At 42.1% G+C, this 18,067-nt stretch overlaps 1 protein-coding gene across 1 annotated transcript in view; it reads left to right on the forward strand.

Annotated features, from left to right (window-relative positions):
* Positions 1–8,501: 8,501 nt before the first annotated feature.
* Positions 8,502–18,067, forward strand: part of CD84 (CD84 molecule) — a 29,016-nt gene continuing 19,450 nt past the window's right edge. Inside the window, exon 1 of the mRNA XM_008058706.1 lies at positions 8,502–8,547. Within this exon, the coding sequence (XP_008056897.1) occupies positions 8,502–8,547 (46 nt within the window). The remainder of the gene's footprint in view (positions 8,548–18,067) is intronic.

An 18,067-nucleotide genomic window follows, 5' to 3' on the forward strand; every position in this document is an offset into this window, starting at 1 on the left:
TGGAATATTATGCAGCCATAAAGAAGGACAAAATTATGGACTTCACAACAACTTGGATGAATTTAGAATCTATCATACTGAGTGATCTATCACAGAAACAAAGAACTGAATTCCACATGTTCTCACTCATAAGTGGAACCTGAACATTTATCATAATACTACAAGAAAGGGATTGACAGTAGGAGGACAATACCAGAGGTTGTAGGGGGCACATAACATCACTAAGGGTATCTGATTCTAAACCGAGTGAAGTGAGGATAGGTGGGAGGCCCAAACTTCACCTGTACATAGACCACCTATATACCCAATCCTGACTTGTACCCCATTGTTAAAATAAAAATTAAGAAAAAACAAACAAACAAAAATGGAGGATCCTGGGAATTGAACTGTGTCAATGCAGTCATTTTTACATTACCAACTAAAGAAAAATTCATGCCCTTTAAAGATTTTTCCAAGATTAGAAAACAAATCAAAAAAAGTCCAAAGGAGCCAAATCAAGACTGTAAGGTAGATGCCTAATGATTTCTTATCAAACCCTCATAAAATTGCCTTTATTTGACAAAAAAAGTGAGCAGGAACATTGTCAAGGTAGAGGTCTCTCTGGTCAAGCTTTCCTGAGCATTTTTCGGCTAAAGTTTTGGCTAAGTCTCTGAAACCACTTTCACAGGAAGCAGATGCTATTGTTCGTTGACTCTTCAGAAAGTCAACAAGCAAAATGCCTTGAGCACCCAAAAAACTGCTACCATGGCCTCTGCTCTTGACCGGTCTGTTTTTCCTTTGACTGGGTCACTTCCACCTCTTGATAGCCATTGCTTTGATTGTACTTTGTCTTCTGGATCATATTGATAAAGCCATGTTTCATCTCCTGTTACAATTTTTAGAAAAAATGCTTCAAGATCTTGATCCCAGTTGTTCAAAATTTTTTGTTAAAAGCTCTGCTTTTGTCTACAGCTGATCTGGCCACAACAGTTTTGGCACTAATCAAGTGGAAAGTTTGCTCAACTTTAATTTGCCAGACAGATTTGTGCTAGCTGAGTTAATTGAGATGCCTATAGTGTTGACTATTGTTTTTGCTGGTTAACTGTTGGCCTTCCTCAGTGAGGGCATGAACAAGAGTTTTTTTTCCTCTCAAGTTAATATGGATGGTCTACTGTCAAAGGCTTTATCTTCAACATTGTATCATCGCTTCTTAAAATGAGTTATCCTTTTGTAAACTGCTGAATAATTTTGGGCACTCTCTCCATAAACTTTTCATAAGCCATCAATAATTTTACTATTCTTTTGCCCAAGTTTCACTGTAAATTTGATGTTTGTTCTTACTTCAATTGATCTAATAGGGGCTGCTTTCAAACTGATGTTTTATTCTTCTTAGTGACTCAAACTAAATCCTGCCTATACATATAATAAGTTAGTATGAGTTCATTTTGATGAAAAAATTAAAATCCATGCATAGTTTTTTTATAATACACATTTTCATCAACTTTTTGAAGACGCCCTAGTATTTATAATAGTAGTCCCTGTCTACTATTTTTAATAACTGGGTTGTCTGTGATGTGCTTTTGTTGATTTGGTTTTCTCCTGATTATGAATTACATTTTTTTTTTTTTGCTTCTTAGCAATTCTAATAATTGTTGAGTATGAAAGGATAGCATATATAAAGTATAATTTTGTTTTGTTTTGTTTTGCTTTGTTTATTTCCCTGGGAATGTAGTCCTTTCCTCTGTCTGACAATTTGAGTGATAAGCTGACCATTTTTATTTGGTTAGATAGATGATGAAAAGAAAAAGAAGCTGACCATGAATAGTCCCCTTAGAATTAAGTTGAGCTGGGATAAAATCACAGCTTTAATTAGCCTAATCCCCAACATCCTTCACCACCACTGTCTTTTAAATTTGACCAGTATTTGATGTGAGAAAGTTTTGAGCTACAGTTTCAGAATTTTTGGTTTATTTTTATATTGAAACTCCAAAATCCACTCTTAGGAATTATGTGGTATCATACAATTTGTCTCTACTTTCCAGTCCCTTCTTGGTGTCAAATTCTAGAAGTAGCTGGGAATTGTTGGGCAAAGCAATTTGTTTTTGCAAGGGGTGGGGGGTGGGGGGGCTCTTAGGTGATAGATGGATCTGTCACCTAAGTTTCATTCCATTTATCCTGCCTCTGCAAAGTCTTTATCAATGGCAGGTCCTCTCTTCTACTGGTCTGAACCCTGGACTAGCCTCCTGCCCTAGATCTGAGATCAGGCTTTCTGCTCATCTACAAGGGGCTCGTTTTTCTCTGGAACTCAGGCCACCAAGGGTTTCTCACATACACCATAAAAAAGTATAACTTTTATATGGTCTAACATAAATAAATAAATAAATATATATATATATATATATATATTTTTTTTTTTTTTTGAGTTGGAGTCTCACTCTGTTGCCCAGGCTGGAGTGTGGTGGCATGCAAGCTCACAGCCACCTCAGTGTTGACCTGCTGGGCTCCAAAGAGCCTTCTGCCTCAGCCTTCCAAGTAGCTGGAACTACAGGCACGCACCACCATGCCCGACTAATTTTTTAATTATTGTTGATGCGAGGTCTCGCTAAGTTGCCCAGGCTGGTCTCGAACCTGTAGGCTCAGGCAATCCACTTGCCTCAACCTCCCAAAGTGCTGGAATTACAGGCTGAGCCACTGAGCCCTGCCCAATATTCTTATTGTTTGGAATAGGAAAGGACTTTTGTATTCTTTCACATCATTAGTAAGAGAAAGAAGACTGAAAAGCCAATATCTTCTTGATAAAAACTTACAAGTCAGACAGCCTAAGGTTGAAAGACAAAGAGAAGACACTGCCCAGGTTTAACAGAAGATAAGACTTTGAGCAAGATAGTAATCTAGGCTTTCTAAAGACATAGACATGAGGTCAATCAAGAGTTAATTGGCGTCTGGGCTTGGTGGCTCAGCCTGTAATCCCAGCACTTTGGGAGGCCGAGGCAAGTGGATTGCTGACATAGCCCACGTGGCTGCCTTGAGGGTCCCAAGAGAGAGATTAAGAAAGACACAGGCACAAAGACATAAAAAAAAGCCGGAGCCAGTTGCGAAACGTTCCTCTGATCAAGCACAAAGAAAGTTGGAAGGGACTCAAGGTCTGTGAGGGAGCTAAGACAGAATTTTGTTGCTACCTAAATGGCAAACTGTTCCGTGATTATCTTATTATAGCTAAGACTTAACCTGTACTATGTGCACCCGGATGTGTGGGCATCCGAGACGCCAGTTGGGTAGCAGGCTGCATCCCTTGCTCTTTGCCTAGAATGCAGAGCAACCAAGCGCGACCTTGCCTTTGCTTGGGGCCTTGGCTTGCTCAAGGTCTGCTGTTCAGACAGTGTTCATTGGCTCCTCACAGATTGCCTGAGCCCATGGATTCGAGACCAGCCTGGCAACTTGGCGAGACCTCGTCTTTACAATAAATCAAAAATTAGCCCAGCGTGGCGGCGCGTGCCTGTAGTTCTGGCTACTCAGAAGGCTGAGGCAGAAGGATCACTGGAGCCCAGCAGGTCTACGCTAGGGTGGCAGTGAGTGGGCCGCTACGCTCCAACCTGGGCGACAGAGTGAGACTCCAACTCAAAAAAAAGAAAGAGTTATCTGGCAAGAGAAGAACATTTCTACAGAGAATGAAGAGGGAGGAAAGAAGATACAAAATCAGATTTTTAGGTCTTGACAACTTCATATTCTTTCTCCTTGCTTTTTCCTATTTGCAACTACATGATAGATGTGTTTTTGCACCTTGTAGTAATTATATATTTCAGGAAGACATGCTTGCTAAAAATGTGAAAGTAATAAGATTTAACCTTGTGAAATAAGATACAATCAATTTGGAACATTTTATTTTTAATACTTCTTTGGTCCCAAACATCTGCCCAGTCCACTACATCTACCTAAAGACACTCAAATATAGTTGACTCTTGAGTAACATGGGTTCGAACTGTGCGTGTCCACTTATATGTGGGTTTTAAAAACAGATGTATTGGAAAATTTTTGGAGATTTTCAACAATTTGAAAAACTGCAGACAAATTGTGTAGTCTAGAACTATAAAAAAATTAATAAAAAGAAAGTATGTCCTGCACACACATGTTTATTGCAGCACTACTCACAATAGCAAAAACATGGAAACAACCATGCTGCCCATCGAAACTACTGGATAAAAAAAAATGTGGTACATACATAAAATGGAATATTACACAGCCATAGAGATGGACAAACATATGAACTTTGCATCAACTTACAACAATTTAGAGTCTATCCTACTCCATGATCTATCACAGAAACAAAGAACAGAGTACCACATGTTCTCACTCATAAGTGGACCTTGAACATTTACCATGATACTATAAGAAAGGGATTGGCAGTAGCAGGATACTTTCAGGGCAGGGAGGGTGGGACACAACATCAGTTAGTGTACCTGATCTCAAACCAGGCAAAGTGGGGACCAAAGGGAGGCCCAAACCTTACCTGTACAATGACCACTTGTATACATAATCCTGAATTGTACCCCACATCTTTAAAATAAAAAAAAGTTAAGTATGTCATGAATGCATAAAGTATATGTAGATACTGGTTTACTTGGCCATCTACTACCATAAAATATACACAAATCTTATCAAAACTTAAAATTTATCAAAATGTAAACATATACTTACAGATCGTACATAGTGCTATTTACAGTTAAGAGAAATGTAAACAAATGCAAAGATGCAGCATTAAATCTTAATTGCCTAAAATTAACTGTAGGACATACTGTGCTGCCGTAATAATTTTACAGCTACCTCCTGTTGCTTTTGAGGTGAAGGCGAGTGTTGCAAGTATCTTCCTAAAACACTGTGTGATGTTAAGCATCTTCTTGTGAGCAGTTCGTCTCACCAGTAAATCGCATTTCGCAGTGAACAGTTCTCACTCTTGGTTCTTGCACATTTTTCACTGTGTTTAGTGCAATACTGTAAACCCTGAAAAAGTACCATGGGACTCATGCCAAGTGCCACCAGTGAAGCTGGAAGTGTCCCCAAGGAGCGGAGAAAAGTCATGATATTACAAGAAAAAGTTGAAATGCTTGACATTACTGGAGACTAAGGTCTGCAGCTGCAGTTGCCTGCCACCTCAAGATAAAATAATCCAGTGTAAGGACTATTGTGAAAAAAGAAAAGAAAATCTGTGAAGCCATCACTGCAGCTACATCAGCAGGCTAAAAAAGCCCCATGTACTTTATGCAAAATATGCTTTTATCCCATTTGAAAATGCAGCTTTTATGTGGGTGTAGGATTGCTATAAGAAAGGCATACCTGGCCGGGCACGGTGACTCAAGCCTGTAATTCCAGCACTTTGGGAGGTGGAAGTGAGAGGATTGCCTGAGTCCAGAGTTTCGACACCAGCCTGGGCAACTTGGTGAGACCTCAACTCTAAAATAAATCAAAAAATTAAGCGGACGTGGTGGCACGTGCCTGTACTTCCAGCTACTTGGAAGGCTGAGGTGGAAGGATCGCCTGAGCCCAGCAGGTCGAGGCTGTGGTAGCCGTGAGCGTGCCACTGCACTCCAGTCTGGGCGACAGAGTGAGACTCCAACTCAAAAAAAAAAAGAAAGAAAGAAAGAAAAAAGAAAAGCATACCTACAGCCTCTAATATGTTTTGAGGAAAAGCAAAGTCATTATGTGACAACGTAAAACAAAAGAAAGCTGAAGAATTGAATGTCAGCAAAGAGTGGTTTGATAATTTTAGAAAGAGCTGTGGCTTTAAAAATGCCAAGATAACAGGAGAAGTAGCCTCTACTGACCAAGAGGCAGCAAATGAGTTCCCAGACACCATTAAGAAGTTATTGAGGAGAAAGGATATCTGCCTGAACAGGTTTTTAATACAGGTGAAAGTGCTCTGCTCTGGGGGAAAAAAGAAAAGTCACAGACAACATTTTTTAGTAAGGAAGAGATGTGAGCACTAGGATTTAAGGCAGGAAGGAATAGCTAACTCTGCTGTCTTGTGCAAACAGAGTCAAGTTTGTAATCAGAACTGCCTTTCTCTATAAAGCTGCTAACTCCCAAGTCATGTCTTGAAGGGAAAAGATAAACACCACCTGTAAATTTTTGGTTGTACAACAAAAAGACCTGGACAAAAAGAACTTTTTTTCTGGATTGGTTCCATTGATACTTTGTCCCTGAAGTCAGAAAGTATCTTGCCAGCAAGGAATTGCCTTTTAAAGCTCTTCTTCTCTCTGTGGAAGAGAACCCCAATAGAGGGAACATCATGAAAGTCTGGAAGGATTACACCATTGAAAATGCCATCATCGTTACAGAAAACAGTGAAAACCATCAAGCTTAAGAAAAATTTCTGTGGGAAAAACTGTCCAGATGCTGTGCATGACTTTGTGGGATTTATAACAGAGTCAATAAAGAAAATCTTGAAAGAGATTGTGGATGTGACGGAAAAAAAAAAGTGGGGGTTAAAGTGTTTCAAGATGTGGATCTTGGAGAAATTCAAGAGCTTATAGGCACCGCTCCAGAGAACTTAACAGAAGACAACTTGATGGAGATGAGTACTTCCGAACCCAAGCCAGGCGATGACATTAGATAATCTGGCCGAAAAGTTCTGATTATTCAAGATAGCATTTGACTTCTTTTATGACATGATCCCTTTTATGATATGAGCTCTAAAATGAAAGCAAATAGTAGGAAAAAAGGTGGCATCATACAGAAACCTTTTGAGAGAAATGAAAAAGCAAAACGTCAGAAAAAAATTACAATGTATTTTTGTAAAATTACACCTGGTGTGCTTGCTTCTCCGGTCTCCCCTTCCACCTCCTCCACCTCTTCCTCCTCTGCCATGCCCAGGCAGCAAGACCAGCTCGTACTTCCTCCTCCTCCTCCTCCTTTGCCTCCTTCTCCTCCTCCTCAGCCTACTCAATGTGAAGATGATGAGGATCAAAACCTTTCTGATAACCTAATTCCACTCAATAAATAATAAATGTATTTTTTCATTTTTATAATTTTCTTTTTTTTTTTTTTTAACTTCAACATGTCTATTTTATTGTATGCCAGTGATGTCATTTAAAAAAATGTTTCCAGTCGGGTTCGGTGGCTCTGCCTGTAATCCCACGCTTTGGGAGGCCGAGGTGAGTGAATTGCCTGAGCCTGAGGGTTCGAGACCCACCTGGGCAACTTGGTGAGACCTCATCTCTACAATAAATCAAAAAAATTAGCCGGGCGTGGTAGCGCGTGCCTGTAGTTCCAGCTACTTGTAAGGCTGAAGCAGAAGGATCGCCGGAGCCCAGCAGGTCGAGGCTGTGGTGGCCAGGAGCATGCCACTGCACTCCAGTCTGGGCGACAAGAGTGAGACTCCAACTCAAAAAAAAAAAAAAGAAAAAGAAAATGTTTCGACATGAAAATCTGGATAAATCAACTTTATATTGATTCAACCCTCTTTCTCTTTCTGTATCTTGAATCAGTTCTGCTTGAGTGGCAGCAAACACTGAAAAACGATGAAGGCCATACTACCCAAATGCTGGGTCACAAAAGACCCATAGCTAACCCTATTGTAAGAAAACAGTATGTAATATATATAATATACAAAACATGTCTTAATCAACCCTTTATGTTATCGGTAAGGCTTCAGGTCAACAGTAGGCTATCAGTAGCTAAGTTCTGGATTATATATGGATTTTTGACTGTGTTAAAAAGCCTGTAATTCCGGTTGCTCGGAAGACGGAGGCGGAAGGATTGCCGGAGCCCAGCAGGTCGAGGCTGCGGTGGCCGGGAGCGGCCACTGCCCTCCAGTCTGGGCGACAGAGTGAGACTCCAACTCAAAAAACAACAAAAAAAAGGTATGTTAATGATTATGTATAATAACATATAACTCCATAATTTCATTAGATTATTTTACAGAACTATAACTATACAATATTAGTTGCTAGCATTTTTTAAGCTCCTGCCATGTGTCAAGACATTCTTCCTTTTCCCTTCCCCTCCCCACCCCACCTTTTCCCTAAGAATGCTAACCCACTCCTCAGGTCCATCTCAGCTTGGTTGTCTGTTCCTTCAGGAAGCCTTCTCGAACTTTCCCTAGCCTGGGTTAGAAGTCTCTGTTGCTGTCATAGTTCCCTGTATTTTTCCTCTCGCAACAATTATTGCATTTTATAGGAGTTGCCTGTTTAATTGTTGATCCCTCCAAAAAAGATTGTAAACTCCATGGAAGGAGGAGAATCAATTGCTTTGTGGCTCTTTATATTGCCAGTGCCTGGAAGAGTGCCTGGCACATAGTAAGCACTCAATAAACATTTGCTGAATAAGTAATTAACTAATACTAGGCACCCTGTGTTATATAATCGGAAAAAAAATAGCGTGGTAATACAAAGACCAATGTTAACTAAATCAGTTAGCTCACACTTCCTTTTTCAAATGTGGCCATAAAAAGGAACAAGAAAACTCAAGTGAAACTGACTGCGAGAAGAGCTCCGCACTTGTCCACAGAAGAGCACACTCAGAAGAGAATGGCTCAGCACTGCCTTTGGATCTTGCTCCTTTGCCTGCAAACCTGTGAGTTCTGACCCTTGCTGGTCCTCTCCTCATTTTCCACAAACTGCCCTCAAGGAAGTCATTGAAATGTCCCTTTGATTTTTTTTTTTTTGAGTTGGAGTCTCACTCTGTTGCCCAGACTGGAGGGCAGTGGCCGCTCCCAGCCACCGCAGCCTCGGCCTGCTGGGCTCCGGCGATCCTTCCGCCTCAGCCTTCCGAGTAGCCAGAATTACAGGCATGTGCCACCACGCCCGGCTGATTTTTTGATTTATTGTAGAGATGAGGTCTCGCTGCCCAGGCGGGTCTCGAACCCGCGGGCTCAGGCAATGCACTCACCTCAGCCTCCCAAAGGCGCGGGATTGCAGACTGAGCCACCGAGCCCGGCTCCCTTTGATCTTTTTTTATTTTTATTTTTTTTTACCCTGGGTCCCAGTATGTACCGTATTTACAGGGACCCAGCTGCCTGGGAAGAGGCTTGAGATTCAAACCTAAGTGTTCTTTTCAGCTTTAAAGGTTATATTTTTGAATTTCATCTGGGGATCATTCTCCAAGGGTCTGAGAAAAATCCTTCTCATACGAGCTGGTGCTTGGTAAACCCCATCTGCAAAGCCTGGCAAAAGAATAGATCATCCAAAACCTTGAGTGATCTAAAAGCAATTTCTCTTTGGCATTAGAATGTGTTTTTTGGTTTTGACAGGGATATGCCCTTCCTAGCCATAGTTCATTGCCCCATCAGGTTAGAGTGATGTATCGCTCATTATTATTATTGTGAACATCTCATCTGTATAAGCTCCTTTATTTTCAAAGCACCTTTAGAGCTGTCACTCTGCTTTTATCCTCCAAAAATTCTAAAATTAACGGGAAAGTGATTATTCTTCCTTTTGTAGAAATAAACCTCAAAACCCTGTTTTGAGAGGCAGAAGCAGGAAGATTGCTTGAGCCCAGGAGTTCCGTACCAGCCTATGGTACACAACAAAATCTCATCTCTACAAAAAAATCAAAATATTAACTGGGCGAAGTGGCACATACTTGTGGTCCCAGCTACTTGGGAGGCTGAGGGGCAAGGATCACCTGAGCCCAGGAGGTCGAGGCTGCAGTGAGGTGTGATTGTGCCACTGCACTCCAGCCTAGGTGAGACCTCAATTAAAAATAAAAGTAAATTAAAAAGTAAACGATATAGGGCAAAGTGAATATCAGTTGTTATTTGTACAAAGAAAACTATGTAACATTAACACAGGTCTGAGATTGCTTTGTCATTGCACATATTATCTCATTAAATCCAAACAATAGTCCAGTTTATACAGAAATAGACTATGTTTGGAATTTCTACATCTACTGCTAGTTTCTCTCACTAGTTCTGAAAATGCAGTAGCAAATTCCTGGCATGAAGTAGAACCAAAGGAACCCACTGGGATAGGATTTTCTAAGAAGTTAGAATCAATGCCAGTGTTGTGTCTCTGGTTCCCTTGACCATTTAAAACTATGGCTTTTAATTTGAGCTTCATGGAGATTACAATCACTCATCAGGTCAAGTTTTTGGATTCTCTGCTGGTCACTCCAGTATGGAGACAGAAAATGCAAGTAGATGGGGCAAAGGGTTGAATCTAGGGCTGCCCCTAATTTTCCAAAGAAGGACTGAACACGGTGGCATTTGATACCACTCAATTTGCAAAACATTTTACAATTTTTATGCCTACATTCCCATGTTATCCATACTAAAACCACTGAACTGGGCAAGATTGATATTATTAATTCTTTTATGCAAAACAGAGTAAACTAAGATTTAGAGGTTAGAAAATTCACCTGAAGTTTCACTGCCTAAAATGGTCAAGCAAGTCATTGGTTTTTCTAATCCCAGGCCTATGGCTCTTTCTGTTCCACCTGACCTCCTTACGTATGAGGTTTTCAAATTCCTGATGCTCTTCAAAGGGTTAACATCCAGTAAGATAAAAGGCAGCTCTAGGGTACTCTTCTCTCACCTACTGACACTGAAATAAAAATTGTCATATCAGCTAGTAGTGAATGATTTGCCCATCAGTTCTGTGATCCTGAGAAAACTGTGTAACCTCACTGACTGTTGTTTCAACTTCAAAATGGAGAAGGTAGCAATATAACAGGATTGTTTCGAGAATTAAAATGATGCCTGGGCAACACTTGGCATAGTACCTGAATATATTACGTGTTTAACAAAGACTAGCTAATGCTGTTGTTTTCCACACTTGCTTTTCGTGCATGGTTAGGAAGGACCATGACTTTATTGCACAGAGATCCTGGGCAGGACTCTTCTGTTTGGGATGATCCCAGGATCGTACAAACAGGAGAAAATATGGTGGGAGTCTGGGCTTAGGTGTGGACTGTCAGGGTTCTGGAAAAGGAAACCAAGAAGAAGCAATTCATCTCCTCAGGGATCCGTGAAACAAGGAGTGAGGGCTTGTTTTTATAAACATAAGGCCAGGAACATTTTCACATACTCTTCACCCTTACTGAATGGATTTTTGGGTCTCTTAAAGATTATTTCACAGCTGGGCGCAGTGGCTCACGCCTATAATCCCAGCAATTTGGGAGGCCGAGATGAGAGGATTGCCTGAGCCCATGGGTTCGAGACCAGCAGAGGCAACTTGGCAAGGTCTCATCTCTACAATAAATCAAAAAATTAGCCAGGCATAGTGGTGCGTGCCTGTATTTCCAGCTACTTGGAATGCTGAGGTGGGAGAATCACCTGAGCCCAGCAGGTTGAGGCTGCGGAGCCTGGGAACATGCCATTGTCCTCCAGCCTAGGCGACAAAGTGAGAATCCAACTGAAAAAAAAAAAAAAAGATTATTTCACAAACATTTCCTGATCACAAAAATATACCCTAAATTCCTCCCGCTGCTGTTCCTGGTGTGCTTGTCCCTTCTATGCAGTACTAGTCTTAGGAGTCAGCAACACTTGCTGTATTCCCTGGAATTTAGGGCAGTTGAAGAGGCTGAGAAGCAGTGGAGGGATCAAGTAGAAATTCCCATTTCCCCCCGAAATCACTGACACAGGAAAGCCTGAGTGTGTGAACTCGTGTCTGCCCCATGCTGGAAAAGTTTTCTCTAGGAATCAAGACTCACTGTCTTATGCTTTGATCTCGACTTTCTGATCACAGCTTTAGGAACACTGTGACTCTGACTGTCCCTGACGAAGCTAGGAGTCACTCCCACTCTGGGGGTAGAGAAGAAAGAGTCCACCGGATTTGCTCGTTGCCCATTCCTGCTACAAGCTATCACTCTCTTTTAATTATTTCTCTTCTCCAGTCTGTCTTGTCTCTGTTTCTTCACTCCTTCTCTTATCTCCCATCAATAATAGTCGTAACTAACTGTTTATGGAGCAATCACTGCATGTCTGACTTTACTTTTAGTGGTCTACAGTTATTATTTTGTTTAATCCTCATAATACCCTATGAGATGGGTACTATCAATATACTCATTTACAGATGAAAACACTGCTATACAGAAAGTCAGTGTCACTTAGCCAAAAAGTAAAGGGAGTAGAATTTAAACTCCAGTATCCTTAGACTCATCCACGGGGTCATGCTGCCTCCAGCCACTTGGAAATTTAGTCAGACAAGAGTGATGATTTATTTATTACTAGCAAGACAGGATTGTTCAGGTAGAAGCTGCACCTCTTCTCTACACCCACCTGCAGAGGGCGAAGGGGCTGGTGGCAGGTCCTTGCCAATAATACAAGTTTAAGCAAGCCAGCAAGGCAGAATACTCAAGCAAATAACCATCTCCAGACATGGTTCAAGTCCTATTCACTTCCATATGATTTGGATGGACTAAAAGTCATTTCTTTATAACAAACAAAAGTCCAATATCAACATGATCTTGATGTCCCATCAGATGCTGTACACGGTCAAGGGACATTCCAGCAATTGACACTTAAAAGTCCAAGAGGTGAATGGAACCACCTGAGTATGTGTCCGTGGATCACTAAACCTCGTCTATCATCCTGGGGGTCAGAGACAGGATGCATGCCCGGAGAAGGGTGCTGCAAGCCGACCTGACTGTGATCCTAAGTCCTTGCCTAGAGGGGTCTTCAAAATGAAGACAAGGCCTCCGTCCTAGAAAGAGATTTAAGCGATGACTACCACAGATGTTCAGAAAGGGCTCAAAAGCAGAAATGGAAATAAATTATGTATGGGAAATGCTAGTCATCAGGACATCAACTCAAAAACCCAGTTTCCAGTCAGAGGATGGGAAGCTGCACCCCGTGCTAACTCAGGACTCCGGTGGGAGAGGAGTAGAGGCTCATCTTGTCAGCCCGATCAGCTGGAGCAGGCCTGGAGATCAATATGGTGACCACCAAGGAGGTCAGAGCACCTTCGCAACAGGAGCCCGATGGTCAGTGCTTGGCCACTGGGGCTACTCAAGTATTCCTGAGTCAAGCCTGAGAAGGAATCTGCAAGTTTAAGGATAACTAATCTATGTGAAACCTGGAAAAGCAAGAAGCATGAGCAGTCGGTTGGGGGTTGATATAGGTAGAACTGTTCAGGTACCCATATTTCCCTCGTTATACTCAAAGTTCAAGTATATGCTAATAAAGGAGCAAGGATAAAACAGTGGATGGCCATGATCCCACTTCTGTTTTGAGATTTTGTGAGTATGTGTATGGGTGTGTGTGTGTATGTTTCCTTTGAAGAAACTGATTCAAGTCAACCTAAATCTCTTTTTCTTTGAGTTGGAGTCTCACTCTGTTGCCCAGACTAGAGTGCACTGGCATGCTCACGGCCATCACAGCCTCAACCTGCTGGATTCAGGTGATCCTTTCCACTTCAGTCTTCCAAGTAGCTGGAACTACAGACAAGAGCCACCACTCCCTGCTAATTTTTTGATTTATTGTAGAGATGAGGTCTCACCAAGTTGCCTAGCCTGGTCTCGAACCCGTGGGCTCAGGCAATCCTCTCACCTCGGCCTCCCGAAGAGCTGGGCTTATAGGCATGAGTCACCACACCTGGCCAAACTAAATCTCAGTAAAGTTGATATAAGGTAAACATTCCAGGGAAAAATAGTATAATATCATATGGTGGTGGTAGGTTCTTTTTTCTTAAAATCTCATGACCAAGAACTTTCCGTCATTCTGAAGAAAGACACAAGGCTTCAGGTTGCCCAGCCCTTGGTTTCCTCTTTCCCTCTGTATCTCGTCACTCCATATGACCAGTTATAACGGGCTCTCATTGGGTGTTACCTCTGGCCACTCTCCCAAGCCTGAAATACTCAGGGAGCTTCCACCCCCACTTTTTGACTCTAGGAGACAGTGGATGGAGAAGAGAAAGGGAAGTTTAGCTAGTGCCAAAAAAAGAAAAAGAAATGTTTATCTCAAGGATCCAATAAAAGCAAAGGGGTGGAGGTGTCTGTTAAGTAACAATACAGTCTTACCCATTTTCACTCTTCTTAATAGCTGCATGTTGACTTTCTCTAGCATCTCCCCAATACCCAACCCTTGTTTTTTTTCTCCGGACATGTCTAAGGTGTTATTTTAATCTCTGTAGTGATGCTTATTTGGGTTTTTTTTTGTTTTGGGGGCTTTTGAGTCAGAGTCTCACTCTGTTGCCCAGGCTGGAGTGCAGTGGCACGCTCACGGCCACCATAGCCTCAACCTGCTGTGGGGCTCAGGTGATCCTTCTACTTCAACCTTCCAAGTAGCTGGAACTACAGGTGTGCACTACCACATCCGGCTTATTTTTTGATTTGTTGTAGAGATGAGGTCTTACCAAGTTACCCAGGTTGGTCTCGAACCCCCGAGCTCAGGCAATCCTCTCACTTTGACCTCAAACCTGGGATTACAGGTTTAAGCCACCGTGCCTGGCCATATTTGTTTTATATAACAAACACAAAGTGCCCACTATATGCCAGGCACTGTTCTATGACGTCTACAACATTTCTTTGAGGTAAGTGCTATTATGTCCTTCATTTCACAGCTGAGGACACTGGGGCACAGAGAGGTTATTAACTTTCCTAAGGTCTTATGGCCAGTACCCGACAAAGTCAGGATTAAAGCCCAGGGAACCCAGTCTAGTTCTTAATTGCTAAGTCATGGTGTCTCATAGGGGGACGGTCAAGGATCCTTCTCAAGGCAAGATTCCCCTAGATTCTTCTCCATTAATACACACACTTACAAGCACTCACATGCCATCTAATCCTTATAATTCCTCAAAGTACCAGGACAGCTCTGTTTTATTTCATTTACCAGCTAGGACCCTAAGACTTAGCAGATAAGTGACATACCTGGTCCTTTAGATAGTTAACAACAGACCCTTGTCTAGAACATATTTCTTGATCCGTAGTTAGGACACTTTTACTATCTATGCTGTTCTGTGGATCCATACAAATTTTCTTTACAAACAGTAAGGTTTAGAGTAAAAGAAGTTACAGTTAGCTGTCTGCTCCTTCTTACTCATCAGCTTAAACCTCTGACCTTTTACACTAAGACCCAGAGAGAGTAAAGAGTTTTCTCTTGCCCTCACTTTTTCTCTTGCTGAGTTTTTCTGCCTTTAAAAAAAAATTATTATTATAAAAAACATAATTAGGTAAGTAGCCAAAAAAATCATTGTTTATTCTTCTTTTTTAAATTGGAAAATGCAGTTTATTTAAATTAGAGATGAAGAGAGAGAGAGGAGATTCCCCTCACCAAGGTAGGGGAGGGGGCCAAAGCCTATGCTTTTGTTTTTTTCAACCAACATTTAGTAATTGCTCAGTAGTTGGAGGAACAGTAGTAACTGAAACAGATAAAGACTTTGTATTCTTGGCCATTGCCTATAGCAGGGGTGTGTTTGGGTGTAGGTTGGGAGACGATGAATATAAATGCACAAGCAGTGCTTCAGCAGTGATGACTGCCATGCAGAGAAGTAGCAAGGCAAGGCAACAGAAAGTGATGGCATGAGGGTTGCTATTTTAGGCATGTTGGTCAGAAAAGCTCTTGCTGGTGAGATGACATTGGGGTAGAGACCTAAACAGAGTGAGGGAGTGCTGGAAAGAGAGGAGGAAAGAAGGGAAAGGAAGAAAGCAGCATGTGCAAAAGCTCTAAGGCAGCTTGCCCTGCCCTGCTTAAGGAACGGGGGAAGCCAGCGTGCTTGGAGTGAGGGAGAGAAGGGCAGAAGGGAAGAGAAAGGGAGAGGCCAGACCAGGTCAGGCTTCTAAAGTGATGGGAAGGGGTCTAAAAGGCGACTGGGTAGTCCCCCAAATCCCCAAGGGTACACTGTAATAAAACCTAAGGAGAATGGCAAGGTTTCAGGCCTAAATGCCCTCTCTGCTGCCATCAATATTTGCTATTTCTAAATCATTTGGGGTTCCACCCAGCACTTTAGTAAGTTTCTCTTGCCCAGCCCTGCAGAATTTCCCTCCAGCCAGTGAAAGGCCTCTTACCCTATCAATCTTTATAACCCAGTTGAAGTTTCTAATTCTTTTCTGTTTGCTTGTTTGTTGTTTTTTCAAATATATTTTTTTCTTCCAATCTCTGCTGCCTTCTTCCAGTCAGCAGCTTTGGCAGCTACTTAACCATGAAATGTACATTTGCAAACTCAGGATCGGCCAGGGAAAGAGGGGCTACTATCTAATACACAGAAAAGTGCCCTGAGTTGGGAAAGGTGCCCCAGCCCAAGCCAGGTTAGAGAGGCCACCTCTAACGAGCAGCCAGCCTGCAGTACTCTCGGTATAAGTTGGACATCCTCCCAGGTCTCAGGTTCCCTCTTCACTACAGCTACCTGAGGGTTATAAGGAAAAGATTTTTCCATCCAAACCTGCACCCCAGAGTTTCAGCCTTTTTTCATCTGTTCTTCTGCTCTGGAAGTGAGGCCTTTCTCTGACTCCTCCCATTTGTGGTCTGGCATGTGAAGGTCAGGAAATCACACTGGCTGAAAGCGGTTACAGATGTGGGTCACCCCTTCTTCACTGGGCTCTCAAGGCTGCTCAGTATCTACCTGGTCCCTTCATCAATCTCATGTTGACTGCCTATGGTGTTCCTCATAGTAACATTCCCCAAGAATTTTTACATTCACCAAAACAATAATGGCAACTGCCATCTATATGTGCCAGGCATTGTGCTAAGTGCTTTATCTTCATCATTGCACTGAGTAATTATCCACAATTTGGAGATGAGGAGCCTAGGGATCAGTGAACTTTAACAATTTTCTCAAGATAAGATAGCCAGGTTCAAATACATGTGGATTCAAAGCCTGTGTCTTTATACTTCCTAGCCAGCCCCACCTTTGCCTCCTCTTTCTTAGCAGATAGTCTCACCTCCTACATGACAGAATGAAGAGATGAAGGCCATCAAGAATGACTGTCTTCCATTTTGTCCCCTTCCAACATGTCTGCTATGTATTAAGCATCGTCTATGTGCTCTCACAATAAGTCTATCAGGCGCACATTGCTATATTTCATCCTGCAGTCAAGTAAGATTGGACCTCAGCAAACGTCAGGGATTGAACTTGAACATGGGCCCACCTGGCACAAACCTGTGCGCTCTCTCCACCTTACCAAGCAGCCCCTCTTCTATCTCTCTCCCCGTAATGTCTCAAAATACCTTTGTCCTTTCACTTGTCCTGCCCTTTTCTCTTTCCACTTCAGATGAAAGTGTGACCCTTTCTGACTGAAAACCTGCTTCCATGACCTTCTCTTTCCTTCCATCTTTCATTCCATGACAAGCATTACTGGCCTACATATCTTGCACTATGCTGGGTGCCAAGGATTTTAAGGGAAGGTCCCTGGACTCAAGTTGTTCACAGTGTCCAGAACACAGACAGGTGGACTGCTCACCACCACAAAATATGGCAGGGTTCATGAGAGGGAAACATGGGACTCCAGAGAGCCCAGTAGTAGGAGTATGTAACCTAGAGCAGGCCCATCAGAGAAATCTCTGCTCACTCTACTTAGCGCCTTCACCCACTGGTCTCTTTTATTAATAATAAATAAGTTTTACTTGTCCCTCTAGCTACTATCCTATTTTATTTTTTTTCCCTGTCAAGCTTTTTCTCTACTCTTGCCTACCTATTCTATCCATCCCATAGACTCTGGTCTTCAACTAGATTGTCTTTCTTACACCACATTCTCAAAGGCCATCAATAACCTCGTAACAGACAAATGCAGGACCATTTTCAGTATTTATCCCATTGATCACTGAGTCATTAAACATTGTTAACAAGCTCCTGCTTGAGATTCTTCCTTCTCTCTATGATGTTGTCTGCAGTCGGTGCCTCTCTTGGACTCTTTCCCTTGGTCTGTTTAGTTTCTTTCTGCAGCACCTCTTCTACAAATGTGAGCGCTGTTCACAAGGCTCAGTCTTGGACTTCAGCCTTATACTTCCTGAACGATCCTCTTCTTTTTCAATCATGGCCTTGTCCCCGGGGATAATTTCTAAACACTTCAGATTTTAGCTTGACAATAAGTATCAGAGACACTAAAGTAAGAATGGCTTAAAAAATAAAGAAGTTTATTTCCTGCACATGTAAAAAAAAGTCTGGAGTAGAAAGTTCGCAGCTGGTATTAATAGAATAGTTGTTCACAAGGTCATCAGGGT

Source organism: Carlito syrichta, unplaced genomic scaffold, assembly GCF_000164805.1.
Source record: "Carlito syrichta isolate Samal-C Ts95f unplaced genomic scaffold, Tarsius_syrichta-2.0.1 Scaffold303604, whole genome shotgun sequence".
Taxonomy (NCBI): domain Eukaryota; kingdom Metazoa; phylum Chordata; class Mammalia; order Primates; family Tarsiidae; genus Carlito; species Carlito syrichta.